Source organism: Phacochoerus africanus, chromosome 8 (assembly GCF_016906955.1).
Source record: "Phacochoerus africanus isolate WHEZ1 chromosome 8, ROS_Pafr_v1, whole genome shotgun sequence".
NCBI classification, from domain to species: Eukaryota; Metazoa; Chordata; class Mammalia; order Artiodactyla; family Suidae; genus Phacochoerus; species Phacochoerus africanus.
The window spans coordinates 155043693-155060395 of NC_062551.1; the positions used below are offsets into that span (position 1 = coordinate 155043693).

Below are 16703 nucleotides of genomic sequence, written 5' to 3' on the forward strand. Positions count from 1 at the left end.
AGCTGCGCCCAGGAGGGGCAGTGAGCTGCTCATGGTCTGACATACTGTTTGTTTGTTTGTTTGTTTGTTTTTGTCTTTTTGTCCTTTTAGGGCCGCACCCGCAGCATATGGATGTTCCCAGGCTAGGGTCTAACTGGAGCTGTAGTTGCCAGCCTATGCCAGAGCCACAGCAGTGCCAGATCCGAGCTGTGTTTGCGACCTACACCATAGCTCACGGCAACACTGGATCTCTAACCCACTGAGTGAGGCCAGGGATTGAACGCACAACCTCATGGCTCCTTGTCGGATTCGTTTCCACTTTGCCATGACGGGAACTCCCTGACATATTTCTATTCTAATAGAGCCACAGCCTAGAAATAGCGCTTCTGACCAGCAACCCAGAAAATAGGGTCCTAATCTCTTTTATTGATTTTGGCCCAGATCTAGCAGATTGTGGGGGTCCTATGTATAGTATGCAGCCCTCCGGCCCCACCCTTGTCTCTTCTGCACTGAACATGTGTGGGGGCAGGTGCAACGGGACCTTCAGCCACCAGCAAGCCTCATGGGGAATCTTCCAAAGTGAGGCATCCATCTCCACCCACAGGCTCCCCGTCCTTGCCGTCACCCAGCAGCCTAGGAACATCCCTGTTGAGACTTACTTCGAAGTGGTACTTCAGGAAATTGTAGGGTTTCCGGAAGTACTTCTCATCATCTCCATAGTAGAGACGCTCACAGGCAGGGTCATACCGAAGCTCCCTCCACTCCCCGTTGTAGACAGTCTCACACTGGCCCCCATAATACCTGGCATCATACACACTCTGCGTTTCTTCCTGGGTCAGAATATTGTACCTGGGTGGAAAAGGCAAGCAGCTTCTGGGAGAGCACATTGAAAAGGCAAAGATGTCCCAAATATCCTCTGGAAGACGACATGGCTGGGGGACTGGGCAGTGGTTTCTCCAACTGTGGTTTGTGGAGTCCTAGGGTTCCTCGAAGTACCTTAAGGATCACTTTGGCTAACACTGGGAGACTGAGTGGACTGGGCTGGGGCCCCCAGTTTCCCTTAAACCAGATCAGCCAGACAGCTCCATTCAGCATCTGAGTTCTCCCATACAGGAGGCACCCCTAAATATTTGTTGAATAAACTAAAGAAAAATATGCATAATTATCAAGAGTCTAAGTAAGCACAGGAACCAGACAGTCTGGACCTGTTTCCCATCTCTGCCACATGTAACTGTGTGACCTTGGGCAGCCCATTTAACCTCTCTGTGCCTCAGTTTAGTTATGTATAAAAAAAAAGCATCAAATACTACTGCCCTCACAGAGTTAAACATAAGATAAATCACGTAAGGGAATCATAACAGTGCTTAGCATGTACAAAGTACTAGAGAAATATTGCTGTTGTTTCTGCTAGTATTATTTCAGAAAAGGACTCTGCTGCTAAAAAAATTTGAAATATTGGGTGTAGTTTATAGCACTAAGCTGAGGATCTAATCCTTGGAAAGGTCATTGTCATCTAGACAGTGTGGGGTGTCAGAGGGAGCACAGTGTGAGGTCCGGGTGACTTCTGCTTCCTTCCCAGCCCTCTTTTACTAGCTGCGTGATTTTGGACACAGTCTAGAAATGTTCTGAAATTCATTTTCCTCATTTGGAGAACAGACATCCTACAGCTACCTCTGGTGGGTTTTGTGAAGTCTAAATGGGAGTATTAAAGTAAGACAGAAGTAGAGTTGATACTGCGTATTAGGCACTCAGCAATGATACTTCACTTCCCTTTGCCCAATACCTTTCTTGAAAGATTTTCCAATATGTCCCTCTCTGGGGTATTTCATATCTAGCTGCCCAAGGTCTCTGTTTTAGGTCATGAATGGTTTGACTGTATTTAGGTAAAAAGAATGTTATACAGGTGAAAGATAGCTTCTCTTTCCTAAAAAGAGAAAGTTAACAGAACACAAACATTTAATGTTGGCTAAGAGGTCTAAGACCTAACAATCCAAGCCTCTGATGTTGTAGATAATAAAATGATTGCGTGTCTTTGCCTCCCAAACTCCTGTTCAGCCTTTAAGACCCAAGTCAAATGTTGCCTCCACTGCACCACCTTCTTTGATTATCCTGGACAGACAGTTGTCCCTTCTCTGTGTTCCCATGACATTCAGACTGCCTGTGGCATAGCATTTGTCATGTTTGTTTATGTCCTCTGTGAAAAGGCACAAAGGCAGATGAGCAGGGGAATAATTGTGAATAAAATCTATTTTGAAGGAATAAGTGGGTAATTATAGAGCACCTGGCACATAGTCGAAATTCAATGTAAGTTAAGTTCCTTCTGCTCTTTCTTTCTCCATCTCTTTCTTCATATTAGTGGAAGTGATGTAATAATAGCAATGATGAATTAAATACACACTCTACCAGACATTTAGCATACATTAGCTTTCAACCTCATGACAATTTTGCAAATGCAAAAAACTGAAGCTCAGAAAAATTAAGTAATTTGCCTATAGTCACAGCTGGATTTTTTTTCCTAGATCATTTTTTTGACACTGCAATCTGGGTTCTTTCTCTTTACCCTGCAGCTTCTATCTTTCTCCCTGTGGAATGTATTTCTGCCTATAGCTTATAAGTATAGGCTCTCTAATGGGCCAAAGGGGAAAAAAACCGGTAAGCCCTAAAACTATACTGTAACCTCTAACCCTAAGTAAAACCTACATAAATTTGGAAAATCTGATTGCAGAAGCCCCAGAGACAATAAAAAGAGAGAACTACCACTTTTTGAAAATGTGCTATGCAGAAATATTCACACACATGTCCAAAAATATATGTATAAGAATGGTCATTGCAGCACTCCTTATAAGAGGACAAAATGGGAAACAATCTAATTATCTTTCAGTAGGAAGTAAGTAAATAAATTATCACATAGTTGTACAATAGGAAAAAGATTTGGGATACATTTTTCTCACAAAGGGCTGCATAGTAAGAACTTTAGGCCTTGCAGGCTATATAGGTTTCTGTTGCAACTGTTCAACTCTTCCATTATAGAGCAAAAGCTGTGTTCAATGAAACGTTACTTTAAAACAGACAGCAGGCTGAACTTGCCTTTTGGGCCACTGTTTGCTAACCCCTGTTATGCAACACTGTGTTGCTTAGAAGAAGATGGTAGAAGATATTGGGGGAGGGAGTTTCCAAAATGTACTAAGCAAAAAAAAAATAATAATAAGTCACAGATGATATGTATAGTATGATTCCATTTATGTAAAATATACTTATGTCTATAATGCTCAGTACATATATGTATCTTGCCATACAGTGAATATCATCAATGCATTTTACCATGATCTGGAAGTACCTCTAGCCAACTGTTAACAAGGATCAGCTCCACAGAGGAAAGTGAGAGAGGGTGAGTGGATGGGAGCAGAGGGGACAGTGAAGGAGGACTTTCAGTTTTTACCTAAAACATATGTTCTTTATGTAACAATAAATAAAAGTTAAAAACTAGGAAATGCCTCAGTTAGGAAAAACATATCAGGAAAGGCTTCTGAGATCTTCAGATGAATGGAAAAACTACCCTCATGTCCGTTGTTGGGAGTGGAGGTGGGTCCATTCTGCTGATTCCAGTGGTCAGCGTGGGCAAAACACACGACCCACAAGTATATTTGAAATGCTCCTGATGGAACCGCTTGAAAGCAGGGTCATGGTCTGTGATCTTTTTGTCAATGAGGAGGGAAATTTTTTTGAAACCAACATTTCAGCATTTCATGCTTGTACTCTGTTCATCCCACAGTCACTTTCAAAATCCACAAGACTCCCCTTTGATTGGTGTTAGAGGCTGATTTCTGTCCTCCTAATATTTACCTGTTGAAGTCCTGACTCCTAAAACCTCAGAATTTGACAGTGTTTTGGTGACACCTTCATTTCAGACTTCTAGCTTCCTGAGAGAATAAATTTCTATTGCTTAAGCCACCTCATTTGTGGCACTTGGTTATGGCGGTCTAAGAAAACTGGTATTTTTGGTCTAAAAGAATACAAATTTGATCATCTTTTCATATGCACTTATAGGCTTCTGCCCTATGTGGTAGGTGGGCTGTGAAATCAATGTAATTAAACTGTAATGAATGCAAGCTACATTTCACAGAACCTACACCTGACCTTGAGTGGGCTGCATGTGGCCTGGTTACTGTGTGATGGCTGCCACCTCTCTTTGTTTCCTCATCTCTAAAGATCCACCTGGTCATACTGATTTGTTTCGCATCAACCAATACTCAGAAAGAGGCTATTATAGGAAAAGCTCTGACCTAGGGGCTGAGGAGATGAAAGAGATGAGGTAGAGCAGCCTCTGCCCTCTAAGAGTTTATATTCAAGTTAGAGGAAAAGGCCCAAAGCAAAGACAAAGTGTCACGGAACTAACAACACCATGTGTGAGGATGTGCTTGGGTCTCTGCTGGATGCTGGAGAAGCAGAGATGATGAGGACCCCTTAGCCTGGGGAACAGACGCCTATGCCCTGTTGGATAAGTGCTGGAAGAGGAGGACACACAGGGATGCTGGGGTGGTGAGAGGAGGCTAGACAGTGTGGAGAGGAGGTGAGAAGGGGATGCCTAGGTGTCTTAGCTGGGCTGTCAAAGCAAAATGCCAGCGCCTGGGTGACTCGAAGAATAGACATTTATGTTCTCATAGTTCTGGAGGCTGGAAGTCTAAGGTCAAGGTGTCACCAGGCTTGGTTTCTGATGAGGCCTCTCTTCCTGGGTTTCAGACAGGGTTTCAGACAGGGTTTCTTCTCACTGTGTCCTCACATGATCCCTTCTCTGTGTACATGGTGAGAGGTAAGTAAGCACTCTCTGGTGTCTCTTCCTCTTCTTAGAAGAAGCCAGTCCTATTGGATTAGGGCCCCATCTGTAGGACCTCATTTGACTTTAGTTATCCCTCTAAAGGCCCCATCTCCAAATGTAGTCACTTTTGGGGTTAGAGCTTCAACATACAAGTTTTGGGGGGATATGATTCAGCACGTAACACTAGGTAAAAAGTTAGTTAAGAATATGGGGAAGAATATTCCAGAAAGACGGAACTAACTTTATTAGGGATCAGAAGAAAAGAGTGTTCTGTGTACAAGGGACTGCACCTGAACATAAGGTACACAATGAGCTAAAGTTACAATCAAGGTTAATTGAGTCTCAACAGATAAAGAAACTGTGGCCTGAGAGGGTATGTCAACCATGGCAGAGTGGACTGTCAAGCCCCACCCTGTTCATGCTCAAGCCATTTTCTTTGCTTGAGTCGCAGTGTCAGCCTTGGTTATGTCAGCAACTCCAGTGCAAAGAAGAATATGAATAGGGCCACTGGGGCACTTGGGTCAGAGAAGAGCTGTCTTTGGGGCTATCAGGGAAGCCTTCAAGGAAGATGTAGCTTCTTCAGTGGGATTTGGAAATTGAATTGGGACAAGAGGAATGAGCAGTAGAGAGGGAAGGGGTGAAAGGAGGACACTTGGGCAGAGACATAGAGGGGAAAATGTGAGCTATGCCATGTAGATAGGACCAGACAAGGCACCTGTTATGAGCTGAATATATCCCCCCATAATTCACATGTTGAAACCCCTGATGTAGTGGTATTTAGAGGGAGAACTTTGGGAGGTGCTTAAGTCATGAGGGTGGACCCCTCAGGAATGGGATTAGTGCCCTTATAAAGGAGACCCCACAGAGCTCCTTAGCTCCATCTACCATATGATGACACGAGAAGTCTGAAACCTGAAAGAACATCCTCCCCTGACCAGGTAGGCACCCTAGTCTCAGACATCCAGCCTCAGAACTGTGAGAAAGGAATTTCTGTTGTTTATAAGCCACCAGTGTATGGTATTTTGTTAGAGTAGCTCAAACAGACTGTGGCACTTAGGGGGATGGTGAAGGCTGCCTCGCAAGATGGATGCCCTCCAGAGAATGCTCCCCCAAAGACCCTTTTCTTCCCCTGAACCTAATACTCATGATTGAAATCATCCTCTGCCCCCAAACGGCCAGCAGGCAGGGACTCACCCCAAGGTCGCCCTCTCCGATCCCGGAATCGGGTCATACTGGCTGCAGTCATCTTCGAAGATCCTGACATCTTCACAGTCATCCTCGTCAGAGCCATCCAGGCAGTCCCTGTCTCCGTTACACACGAGGTGGCGTTTCAGGCAGCGCCCTGAGGGAGGAAGGGTTGTGGGTGTTTCTGGAGCCTCCAAGACCCCTCCCTCTCCCCTAGGGCCTGCGTCTGTGGTCACCAAGTCCTTCCACCTCTGAAACAGCCCCTCGGTCTTCTCCATCCTGTTCCATCTGCACTGCCTCCACCCTCCTCCCAGCCTCGCTGTCTCCCTCCCACCTCCACAGCTTGCACTTGCACCCTGCCCCAGGTTCCCTCTCTCTAATTCAGTTTCCACATCACAGCCCTTGGGGTCTTTCTAAAATACTGGCCTGGCTGTGTCATCCCCCACTCTACATCTTTCAGAGCCTCCCATACCTCTGCTTCCAGATGTCACCGTCTGACCCCTGGTCATCTGCTTGGCCCATCCCCTGCCTCTCTTCCCAAAGCACTTATTCTGGACTGATTACAAGTCCCTTAATCCCTGTGCTTTTGCACATTCTGTCTCCTAGCAAACTCTTTCAGTTTCTAAGTCTTAGCTCAAGTACCATTTTGCATCCTGCCCTGACACCCCATAGCAGATATGAGCACCCCTGCCAGAGAGCCTGTACATTGGACCCTGTACGTATACCCATTACATTTGCTATCACAGGATGTTGTCACCGATTCCTTGTAGATCTGTCTCCCAAAGACGCTAGGAGTACTCTGAGATCAGGCACATCACCAGCAGGTACTACATTGCCTGGTCATAACATGTATTTATTTTTATTTCAGTATTTATTCCACAAATGGATGGATGAGTCAATTGTACCTTTTCTAAATCAACAGATGTTTCTACAAACTTGTGTCAGGATTACTTGGGCTGCTGGCTTGGCTTAAAATTCAGATTCTTGGGCCCCATCCCAAACCTCCAGAATGAGAGCGTCTAGAAAAAGGGCTCAGGAGTCTGCCTTTTAAATTCCTAGATAACCGTCTTGCACATTAAGTTTGACAGGCCCAGCTGTTATCCTGTTGAAATGCTACTCACCTGTCTCCTTACACTGGAAATCCTGTCCACACTGTGCTTGCCTTAGACACTCTGTGGGACTGTGACAGCTGGCTTGGTCCCAGACGTTCCCACTGCAGATGGTTCCCCCAAACTTGTTTGGCTGCAGGAGGCTCCGGTATCTGTACTAAATCAGATTTGGAACCAGACACATTTATTGTCTATCAATCAACCAAGATGTGTGCAATCAGGTCTCTGCTCAACATAAGGAATCACTGTCTGATGATTGAGAGCTGCCTGCAAAGCTGTCTTTTGAGGGGATGCGTGTTATAAATGGTAGTGCTCAAACAGAGGTGGCACCATCACCAGCTGGAATATTGAATAGGGCCTCTAAAATCAAATGAGAGGTTTGGACAAGATATTTCTAGGGTCTTCCTACTTTCTATCAAGGACATCTATCTCCCTTTTCTGAAACCAGTAAGTACCTATTCATCTTTCAAGACTCATGGTTTACCTCCTTGGGAAAAAGCTTCCCTACATAATATATTCCCAATTCCCTCTGTACCTTCTCTCCTAGCACTTGTCACATAAGGTTGTGATTGATTGTCTACTTGTTTGCCTTTCTCACTATAAACAGTTTGCCTAGGGGTTAGAGTTGCCAAGGGGAGGACCATGTCTTATTATGCTTCCTACACTTGGCACTTCATCTGTGATCAGTTACATGGAAGGCAGTTTTAGATGTTTGTTGCTTCTCCTTTGCGGAATTTCTTCTGGTTATGACTTCCCCTCTTCCCCTGTGACATATCTCATGTAGTTTAGGTGGGGTGATGTCCCCCCTTAAGTCACAGGGATGTGTGGGTATGAAGCAAGTGGGGCAACCAGCGACTGCATCTGCCAAGTTACTGTGATTGGTTCAGGACTCAACCCTGGGGCAACGGTAGTCTTTGCTGGGAATCTTCTCTCAGAACTATTGGAAAAATATTTTCTTTTTAGCTGAAGTTATAGGAAATTGCAGGTAGCAAGTGATCATTTTCCTACTATGTAGAAAAAGCCCATCCAAAAGATAGAAAGACAAAGAGAACTCTGAAGGCCTCAGCTAAGGCCCTGTGCTCAGCTTTGACTGCAGATGAATAAATACTTGTTGAAGGAAGAAAGAATAAAAATGCCTCCCACTCTTGGTTTCAGTATGTTTATGATGCTGTTTTCTATAGGGCGTGTATAAGGAGGAAGCTGAACACTAAGATATTCCAAGAAATTGAGTTTCCATCCCTGTCTTCAAAAAGCTTAGAGTGTAGTTGAGGAGATAAAAAAATATATATATGACAATAGGACATGCTGTGCAAAGAGCTGCATGCAGGGAGTCAATCAGTGCCATGTTTTCAGCTGCCTCTTACTTTGGCTCAGCCCACAGGCCCTTCCTTCAAGACTGTTAATAAGTTAAGTAGAAAAGCAATGATTTGAGCAGCCAAAGAATTGAGCTCCTGACCTGAATCTATTTCATATTTGCTGTATAAAGTATCAGTGCCTGGTTGTGCCTCGGTTTCCAAACCTGTAAAATGAAGTGGTTGGTCAGATAGACCTCCTCAGTCACAATTATGAATGAGTCCTCTACCTGTGTCCTAGAGTTGGACAAGCACAATCATGAAAATTAGACCCACTTGGGTCCAAACCCTAGATTCATGTACCAACTGCCCATGAGCAAGTCACTTATCTTTTCTGAGTATCTGTTGTCTAATATGTAAAGTGGGTGTGATGACACCTTACCTTGAGAGGGTTTTGTGAGAACTAAGTGAGAGAAGGTAAGAGGGCACACCTAGCCCTGTGCCTGGCCTATCGTTGGTGCTTCAAAAACAGAAATGGTTTCCACATCATTATCATTATTAATGCGGCCTTTTCCAGATGCTTCCAGTGGGTAACCATGGAGCAATGTTGTGCCCCCTCTCTTTCCTCTTGCCCACTTCTACCCACTTCACTGCTCATTACTTAACTGCTCATTAGCAAAGAGGTAGCAAAAAGAGGTGAGGATCAAATTTGTCCATCTGCCTTCCCTGCCTCTCAGGTAGTAATGGCAATAAGAGGTTTGTAACCTTGATGAGAAGAGATTATAATTAATGACCAATTTGAGAATATGAGAGTATCTGGCATATTTTAATTTCCTATCCACACTCTCACCTCACAATGCGGTAAATAAAGGCGAGCTCCTCATGCCAAGGTAGAACCAATTCTCTTTCTCACCCTTAAAAAATGACATCAGTTATAAGACTTGCTATCACCAGCGTGATGGTGATGACAGCTACCGACTATTGAGGGCTTACTATTGGCTAAACACCTTACACTCTTCATCTCATTGAATCCTTACACGTCTAGGGCGTTAAGTACTGTTAACCACCCCATTTTAAGCTGGGTTAGAATTCCAGTTCTGCCCCTTTTGGTATTTGTGTCCCTGGGTAAGTTACTTAACGTCTCTGACCCACAGCTTTCTCATCTCTAAGATGAGTGAGGTCTGAGAGTGTTCTGAGGGTTAGTGATAACATGTGTATAAAGACATCAGCACTCAGCATGGTCCCAGTATGCACGTAGTAATAATAGTTGTCAACATCGTCATCCTTCTTGCAGCCCCCTGTTGGGCTACTCTAGAAGGATTATGACTGGGTGGGAATTGGATTAGGACTGCTAATATCATTTACTACTCTCCGTAAAGTTCTGGGAGAGGCGGTAGAGTGAAGTGGTCAGGCTCATGGGCATGTTGGAATCAGACTGACGGAATTTTAAACTGAGCCTCAGTCACATTCTTAATGGGCAACCTAAGCATAGAATCTATCACTTACTCCTGGCCACAGAAATCAAATAAGAAGATGATTTATTTAAAGCATCAGCACAGTCCTTGGTATATAGAAATCATTTAATAAATGGGGACTGCTATTGCCATTATCATCCTTCCTGAGGTTTCTATACTTGGCATGATAGGTCAGACATGGGGTTCATTCCCACCGGCTCCCTATTTTCTAGGTCGTTATCAAATAATGAAGACATTGTGTTGTAGAAAGGTTGGTAAGGATACTCCCCTAGGGACTTACTTCTCCGTGCCATTGCCTGTGGTTGGTATCATTAAGACATAATTTTCTTTTCTAGCTAGTAGATAATGTTTCTTTCCAGAAATGCACATCTTTGTTTGGGTAATTTTGAGAGGAAGAAACAAATTAATAAAAAAACTCAGATGGTCTTTCAATTATATAATTAACAGAATTTAATCGTTTTAAAGATTACTTTAAAGACACATGTCTTTTCGAGTCACTAAGGAGGTCATCGATGTTGTTTTAAACTGTAAATCATTCACCTGCAGTGTCTGCTATCTAAACTGCAACCCAAGAGAAAAAAAAAAAATGTAGCTTTAGGATGTACTTTAAATGTATAATAGATGGAATAAGGGCCATACAAAGAAATAAAGTCCTTGTCCTAGAACGTTGTTAAATGTTACCTTCTTTGGAAAAAGGATCTTTGCAGACATCATTCATTTTGAGAAATTACTCTGGATGACCCCAGTGGGCCCTAAATGCCATTACCATGTCCTTGCAGGAGGAAGCAGAGGGAGGCTTCACATAGAGGCAGTAAGGAGTCACACAGAGGGGAAGGGGCTTCGCAGGTGCAGAAGCAGAGACTAGGGCAAGGCAGCCACCAGAAGCTGGAAGATTCTCCCCTAGAGCTTCCAGAGAGCACCTGAACCTACTGACACCTTGATTTCAGACCTCTGGCCTCCATGCATTTCTGCTGCTCTAAGCCACCCAGTTTGTGGCCATTTGTTACAGCAGATTCAGGACACTAATCCACGATGTCAAAGCAGAATGAGAATTGGGGGGCCAGATATTTTTAAACCAGGACATCTAAGATTCTTTGGCATATCCCAAAGATGGGAGAAGCAAAATCATGAATTTCTGCCTTGGAAGCTGACTAACCTAGGTCCAAGCTGTGTGGTTCTCACAAGGCGCTTTTTCTTGTCTCACTGAGGAAGGGGTCTAGAGGCAGAAGGAACAGACTCTGCGACAGCTCCAGTGAGACAAGAACAGAGCTTGATTCAAGAAAATGGGAGTGCAGTTGGAGAGCAGGGCACAAAAAGGAAGTACAGAAACAGCTAATATATACTGACTATGTGCCAGATGCCCTGAAAAATGTTTTGCAGGCATTATGCATTTAATGCTCTCAGAAACTGTGATGTAAGTGCTGTTTCTACTCCCACTTACAGATTAGGAATCAGAGGCACTGAGAGGATAAAAGATATATCCAAAGTAATACAGCAAGGAAGGTGCAAAGCCAGAATCTAAACTGCAGAGTCAAAGCCGAAACACCGACTTGACAGCAATGGGCTTGTAGACAAGGTTCAGGCAGTGGTGGACCACGTAGGGAAGACAGGAGCCTCGAGACATCCCACCCTGGGTGCATCCAGTGAAGGCATGTGTTGTCTGAGGAGATTTTAAAATAATAAGACAGAATAGAAGTTAGCCTTCTTTTTGTTCTCACCATGAGCCAGTGATTCTGAACATGGAGAATTTTAATATTCCTCCCTGCCAGAGCAGAGGGCTCCCAACCTTCTTATGCCTCTGAGTTTAGTGATCATTTTGGACCAATGAAAACCACTTGGATGGTTGAGAGAGACACATATCTGTTCATTGGGTGTGTCCACCTTCTCTGTGCATGGACATGAAATCCTCAGGAACAACCTGGGTAGCATGCTTTGGTTTATCTCAGCTCCCTATAGATCATGGAAAGCTTGGCATTTTGTTCCAAAGCCGTTATTCCCTCCAAATGGCCCTCACTAGAGGATAATAGATTAGCCAGGACCTGCAGAGGCCAGTGGGGGTCGGTTCATCCATGTCTGGAGGGCAACTTTTCCGCATCTCAATGGTAACATACACATCTTTTGCAGCCTCATCTAAATGCCTTATAAACAAAATCAGAAGAGGCAGAAATAAGTTCCGCTGCCCATGAGCACCTGGCTTCTGAATACCTATATCTGAACTCACTTTCTCCCCAGAACTCTAGATTTATAGACCCAATTTCTTATCTCCAGTTGAATGCTGCATGCCCAATTCAAATGTTCAGTGCTCCAGAACTGGTCATAAATGTCTCACCTTTTTGTCCTGGCATGGGAAGCATTCTGTCCACTCTGCCCAGTTGCTTAGCTGGCAGGAAACGGCTGTGGGGGTGGAGCTCAGAACAGCCCGACTGACTCTCCTAAAAAAAGAAAAGACTCCTGCTTCGATTTTTAACATTTTTATTGTGATCATTTTCATTTTTGTAATTATAACTTCAAAAAGGTCTTTTAACGTGAAAGTATCTTAGTAATATGAAAACAGATGCTGAATTTTCCCCAGCTTTATGGAGCCCTAATTGACCAACAGTTAATTGTACGGTATATTTAAGATGCATAACATGATGGTTTAATATGCATAGTGTGACATGATTATCACAATCAAGAGCTGAACATATCCATTGCCTCCCATAGTTACCTTTTGTGTGTGTGTGTTAACAGCACCTAAGATTTATGCTTCTAGCACATTCCAGGTGTACAATGCACAGTTCCTAACTGCAGTCACCATGCCATGCATTAGAACCTCAGAACTTTTTCATCTTACAATTGAAAGTTTGCATCCTGTGACCAACCTTCTCCCTGTCCCCCACCCCGCAGCCCCTTGGAACCATCATTCTACTCTGGTTCTGCTAGTTTGACTTTTTAATATTCCATATCAAAGTGATATCATGCAGTATTGTCTTCATCTAGCTTACTTCACTTAGCACAGTGTTCTGGGGCATTCCTGTTGTCATAAATGGTAGGATTTTCTTCTGTTGTATGGCTGAATAGGTGCTTAATTTTTTAATTTGTAAAGGGTTCCCCATTGACTTGGACATCTGGGTCCATGTGGCTGCAGAATATGAAGCAATACCACAATATAAATTCCTTTAACCTTCAGTTTATTTGGAGGGGGAAGTGGGGATGGAGCAGAAAAGGAAAGGAACATTCTTAAATGCACAGTTACTTTTACTTGGAATGTCTGGCTGTACAAGTACTTTCAATATGTGAATGATTCTGTTTTTTACCTTAAGAATTTCATGAGCTATTTTTAAAATAAAAGATATATGGCCTATTGGTCTTTCTTTTCTCCCAATATTTTATTGTGGTAAAATATACATAACAATGTAATTTACATTTTACCTTAACCATTTTTAAGTTCAGTGGCATTAAATACCTTGATATTGTTGTGCCACCATCACTGGTTTTCATAACTCTTTTCCTTTCCCTGCATCAATTTCGAGTTATAAAATTTAAGCAAAAAAAAAAATCTGTGCATGTTCTCCTTCAGTCACATAGGTCTTTAAAATATAAATGTTTAATTATTCTCTCTCTATATATATATACACACACACACACACACACACACACACACACATTCAACCACAGTTTTAAAAATGAAGAATAAACATGTATTGTGCCTCTACCATATGCAGGAATGGCAGGGATGCTGCTGCTGGAGTGCTTCAGATCTCGTGCTAATTATGCCATCAGCTACTACTCAAGATGAATGATGCCCCCTGGGATTGGGAGGAAAGGACTGTTTACCTTTAACCTGGTTCTCAAACTTTGGTCCTGCAAACCTTTGGTACTTTAACATACTATGGAGGACTCCAAAGAGTTTTATTTAAGGGGACTAGGTCTGCTAATATTCACTGAATCCAAAATCAAAACTGAGAAATGAAAAAAATACTTATTTTATGTGATTACAATTACAATAAGACCATTACATGTTACCATATATAAGTTTATTTAAAAATGTATTTCTAAGATAAATAATGATAGAAAAGAGTGCTGTTGTTTTACATTTTTTTTGCAAATCACTTTGGTGTTGGTTTTGTAGAAAGCAGATAGATTGCCGTTTCTGCCTCTTTATTCAATGTGTTGCTTTATGTTGCTTTGGTTGAAATCTATGAAGAAACTCCAGCCTCATGCAGTTATGTAAATGAAAAAATATTTGGTTAAGGAGTGTTTTAGCAGTCTTCTGAGATAACTGTGGATATTCTTTTATCCTCTACCAAAACTTGACAAATGGTGATTTAAGTTAGTTGCAATTGCAATCTGAAGGCCTATAAATGAAATTTTTTATATTGTTACATTAAAATCCATGGATTTGGAACCCATAAATAACTTTTATAACATCAGAAATTGGTAATTCAGGAAATAATGGTTCACTGAGTGTGCATAGCTTAAAAATATTCACACATTTCACTATAAAATATTAAAAAGTCAAATGCATTAATATTAACAGTGATCTCAAGCTCTCAGTAATGAATATGTTTTCCAAAATTTTAATTTTCATTTGAAAGCTCAGATTTTGTCATTGGTAACAAATAATGCTATTTGTTTCCTTGAAGTAATAGGCCCTCTGCTCATTTTTTGAGACAATGTCTGCCAAGTATCTTAGCCTGAATAACCAGAGTCTCTCTGGCAGTTATTCTGTCAAGTAAAAACGATGTTCCAGGAAAAAAGCATCAATATTGACTCGCAGTTCAAACAATTGCTTCTTCTCAAGATAACAGTCATACCTAGGTACAGTAAAAGTTCTTTATGCATTCTTCCCATTTCACCACAAATAGTATTTAAATAACATATATTCAAAGATTGAAGTTTAATAAAATTAGCACTTTTTACTCTTTTGAGAAGGACTTTTCTAAGTAAAACAATTTCTTTCCTATGAGTTTTATGACAGTGCCTTGATTTGTACCAAGGCTACAGTAGTTTTCTTCCCCATTTCTTTTATCCTATCAGTGCAAACATAAACACTGTGAAAAGAGCAGGTAATGTCTTAGTATTACTACAAAAGTGTTCTGAACTCCAGACTACCTTGAAAATATCTTGGGACTCCTTGGAATCTGCACTCCACACCTTAGAAAACTCTGATCTATGAAATAATGCTAGTATGGAGCACCAGCCCTGTTATCCCTTCAAAGAAAACTTCAGCGCTTGGCTCACCATCTTCCTTTCTACTCCAGTTCCTCTCATCACTCTAGGAGACTTCAGCATCCCTATGAATGGACCATCCAATGTTCTGTGTTCTCATTTGCTCCTTTTCCTCCTCTCGAATGACCTTTTTCTTGACTCTATTATCTTCTGTGGTTATATCCTGAACTTTCTCACTCTATGAGAGAGTTTTTCCTCCAAATCACTAATTCATGAATCACCTGCGATTCGTTCTTTGGGGCCCCAAAGCCTCTTCTATTTCTACAAGCTCAAGGATTCCCATGCACGTTTGTTGGACCTCAAAGGGGCCCCCACTGACACCTGAGCTTTCTCTCTAGCTATAAGAACCCTCTTTCCTACCTTCATTTTCCGTTATCATCAGTTTTGATTTCATGATCCATCATCTAAAATTTTTAGTTATGTCCTGAATTCTTGGAACCCACTGATCTCTTGATCACTCCTACCTATAAGACCCAATCCTGAAAAAATCCCACTATCTTTCTCTTCACCTGGTTAACTCCTAGGTATCTTTTAGTCCCATCATAAACATCACTTCCTTAGAGAAATATTCCTTAATACCCAGACTGGTTAGATACCATCTTTCATATGATTTGGTCAATCTCGGCACATATTTCTGAACAATTATCACACTTGTAATATTTGTATAATTTCTGACTTGTCCACCAGATCATAAGCTGTATGAAGGCAGGTGCTTGTACTGTTCATATGTTTGCTGCTAGACTCTCGGCATTTATCCTGGTGCCAGACCCAAGGAAGATGCGCAGTAAATATTTAGGAAAAGAAGAAAATAATAAGGGAAGGAAAGGAAGGAGGAAAAGAGAGTGGGGGGGGGGAAGAGGGAAGGAATGAAAAAAGGAATAAGGAAGGATCAGAAGGGGATGGAAAGAATGAAACCAATTTATGCAAAATAGAATGACATTGTTTAGAAATCTATTTGAACCTAATTTCCATTTAGCATCTTATTAAATAATCCTGGTGTCTAGACATTCAAATGGCTCAAGATTTGGTCCATGTGTCACTCTGCTGATAGACTGTCCTAATAATAAAAGTTTGAAGCACAGGGACATGGAAAAAAACAAGGATTCTAATCATCAAAAGGTGGGGGAGAAGGTACAGGGCGAAGTGTGGGAGCAGAAAATGACTCTAGTGTTAGCTTTGCATCTCACTGTCGAATTGTCAAGATAATGTCATTGTCAGCCCACAGAGACTGCATTATGATGTCAAAATGGAAGGAAACAGTATTAATGGAGGGAAGCAAAGCTTCGACAGAACAGCTCTGTGTTGCTGTAGTTTTAAAAGCTTTATGACATGATGTCTAGACAGAAGCACACACAGTAATGGTATCACTGAAGCAGAAGTACAGAAGGTACATAGGGCCCATTCATTAAGTCATTACAGGGCTCCAACCTATTAGCCAATATCAATATGGGCAGCATTTTCTCTTATCATTCCAATGAATTTTTAAATGTAGTTTGGTTTGGGCTGATTGTCAAAGTCATGCGTTCTCCTAAAGAGAACACAGGAAAGATTATAAAAGAAAACAGGTGCCCCCAATTCTACCACCATTAATACTTTGTTATATTTCCTTTCACTCTTTATTTTCACAGCATCATTG

General features: G+C 42.0%; 1 protein-coding gene across 1 annotated transcript in view; it reads right to left on the minus strand.

The window, feature by feature from the left end:
• Window positions 1-16703, minus strand: part of C8A (complement C8 alpha chain) — a 64023-nt gene that overhangs the window by 35972 nt on the left and 11348 nt on the right. Inside the window, exons 2-5 of the mRNA XM_047792371.1 lie at window positions 12186-12288; window positions 7102-7246; window positions 5990-6137; window positions 639-828 (exon numbers count right to left, since the gene is read on the minus strand). Coding sequence (XP_047648327.1) covers window positions 639-828; window positions 5990-6137; window positions 7102-7246; window positions 12186-12288 — 586 coding nt within the window. The remainder of the gene's footprint in view (window positions 1-638; window positions 829-5989; window positions 6138-7101; window positions 7247-12185; window positions 12289-16703) is intronic.